General features: G+C 37.5%; 1 protein-coding gene across 1 annotated transcript; it reads left to right on the top strand.

The window, feature by feature from the left end:
- Window positions 1-1,464: 1,464 nt before the first annotated feature.
- LOC105314907 (piggyBac transposable element-derived protein 4-like) lies at window positions 1,465-2,133 on the top strand. Its single transcript, XM_011409334.1, has one exon. The coding sequence runs from the start codon at window positions 1,465-1,467 to the stop codon at window positions 2,131-2,133; it is 669 nt and encodes a 222-aa protein (XP_011407636.1).
- Window positions 2,134-2,725: the final 592 nt, after the last annotated feature.

Here is a 2,725-nt window from a genome sequence, read left to right as displayed (position 1 = left end):
TGGAAGAGTATTACTAAATGGTGGGATGATAGACTATAAAATGATAGATTAACCTTAATAGTACAGCTGGAGGTTATTGGGAATTTCATATCACAGTAGTGGTGGGCGATACTGGCCAAAATGGATTCAATACGAAACCAATCAATATCAGCTGATATAGGGAGTATCGATACTGTTTTGATGCGATATTTAGACCATACATATGGAGTCACACCCCTTATTATTAACTGTTTTCATCAATGTTTTCATGCACATGTGAGTATTATCCGTCATTAACTTATTAAATTTTTCATTAATAATATTATTTAAGTATCATAAATGGGCGTGGTCAATGTATCGATCCAGATTCCTTCAAAATTTCAATACTGATACGAATCGATACCGTAAAATATCGTTTGTATTGATAAAATCTTAATATATCGCCCACCACTATATCACATTGTATTCACTTTAAAATATGGCGATACTTATGACTAAATACCTTTCTTGTATTAGTAACAACTTTTAACAATTAAGTGTTATAGACAGTAAAATAATACAATTCCGAAAAAATACCATAGTATCCACATGTAGTATGTAATATTTATGGTATACTAATTAGGCATGGGGTCAAGCACTGAAGTGCTTGTGCTGAAGTGCTAAGCTATTTTTTGAAGTGCTTGAAGGTGTTTTCAATCACACACTGACATAGGTTGAGGTGCTTTGTGCTTATGCTGAAGCACATCTGTTTAAAAGTGCTTATTGAGCATTTTTAAAGCATTAACCCTCTTATCACGAAATACATATTTTTAAGTAAAGATTAATACTAGTTCAATTACGAACTATGTATTTTTACGTCCAGCAATTACATAGCAACAAGCGCTAATCTTTGCTGTCAAAAGAGTAGCTAGTTGTTATATAAGTGGTTTTAAGTGCTTTATTTGTGTCCTCAAGTTTGATAACATGGCTAGACAATATAATGTGGAAGAGGCATTAGATCTAGTCATGGATGACGAATCTCATGAAGTTTATTGTCCAGACTCTGATGATGAACTTGGTTTTGAGGATGATGATAAATGGTTAGACAATTCAAACTAAAATAGTGATACATATTTATTTTTGAAATTTGAAATTGTATTCTTGCAACTGATGTGACTGTTGATGATACTGTTGCAAATACTTATACAGATTATGAAACAGGTAATAAACCAGCTACCACTTCTTCCTTTCCAGCTGGAGATACGGACTTATTTTCACCATCTACACCTGCAGCAATGTGTAAATAAAAGAATATGTTATGTAAGTATAAAATGTAGTATTACTGACTGTAAATGGACCAATCTTTTGGAACAAGTCTATGTTGCTGAATTGACTAAGCTAGTTGGTCCAGCTGTACCAGTTCCTCCTCACTGCTGAAAGTGTTTTAGCTCTTCTTTACCTCAGTCATAATGGACTTCATCGTTACTGAAACCAATCGGTCTCTGTATGGGGGACAAGAAGTTTCAGAAGTGGAAGAAAATAAGCACAGAGGACATGAATGCATATTTTGGTATAATGATATTCTTGGGCTTGACGAGGCTACCTGCACTGAGCGACTACTGGCATAGAGATCCTCTCTTCCACTGTAGCATCATTGCCAACGGTATGTCCAGAGACCGCTTTTATGAGATTCACCGTTACCTGCATTTTGTAAACAACACTACCATCACAACACCAACTGATGGTCTATACAAAGTCTGCCAATTCTTGACCATGATTGGAGAGAGATTTAAGGTCGTGAATCACCCTCACTGTCAATGTGCGATAGATGAGGCTATCGTTCCTTATAAAGGTCGCTCCTCTCTCAAGCAGTATATGCCTCAGAAGCCTATAAAGAGAGGTTTCAAGGTGTTAGTGAGAGTAGACAGCATGAATGGTTATGTTTATCAGTTCAAAGTCTATACTGGAAAGGAAACATCTTCCACTGAGAAAGGCTTGGGATCTCGTGTTGTGAAAAATCTAACTGTGACCATCCAACACCATAACCACCATGTCTACTGTGACAATGTTTTCTCGAGTTTTCAGCTATTCTCTGACCTTTTATCTGTTGCAATATATGCCTGTGGAACCTTAAGGAGCAACCGTAAGCATTTTTCATCTGAGCTTACACCTTAACTGAAGTGTGGTGTCCCTGACAATGGAGACAGTATGACACTACAAAGTGAAATACTGCCTAATCTCAATCTCTGTCTGGCAAGACACTAAACCAGTCACAGTTACTGCTACCAAGTGTAAAGCCATTCCCCTAGACTCTGTGACATGTAAACTGAAGACTGGTGAACATCAGACCTACTCCTGTCCACAAGCAATCAAACAGTACAACAAGTACATGGGCGGAGTAGATCGCAACAACCAACTTCGCCAGTTTTATCACATCTGTCTCAAGTGTCGTATATACTATAAATATCTCTACTGGATGTTATTTGACATCCAATACCTTTACTTTATCTTCCACCTCTGAGTCTCTGTCTTCCATGACACGGTCCACAAAGGACTTTCGAATTTCCTTAGGTAAGGAACTGCTAAATGGGTATTGTTCCAGGAAGAGAAAGGGGAGACATCTCACTATACTCAGAAAACGATTCCAGTCTGATCAATTTCCTTTGAAAGGAGATGGCCATCAACATCCTTGTCATTTATGCAAGCTACACAGTGTGAGGAAAGACACAACTTGGATGTGCACCGAGTGCAACTTGTACCTTTGCCA

The sequence above is a fragment of the Amphimedon queenslandica genome, unplaced genomic scaffold (assembly GCF_000090795.2).
Source record: "Amphimedon queenslandica unplaced genomic scaffold, v1.1 AMPQUscaffold_12306, whole genome shotgun sequence".
Classification (NCBI taxonomy): domain Eukaryota; kingdom Metazoa; phylum Porifera; class Demospongiae; order Haplosclerida; family Niphatidae; genus Amphimedon; species Amphimedon queenslandica.
The sequence above is the reverse complement of the archived record's forward strand: the minus strand, read 5'-3'. Positions and strand labels throughout refer to the sequence as shown.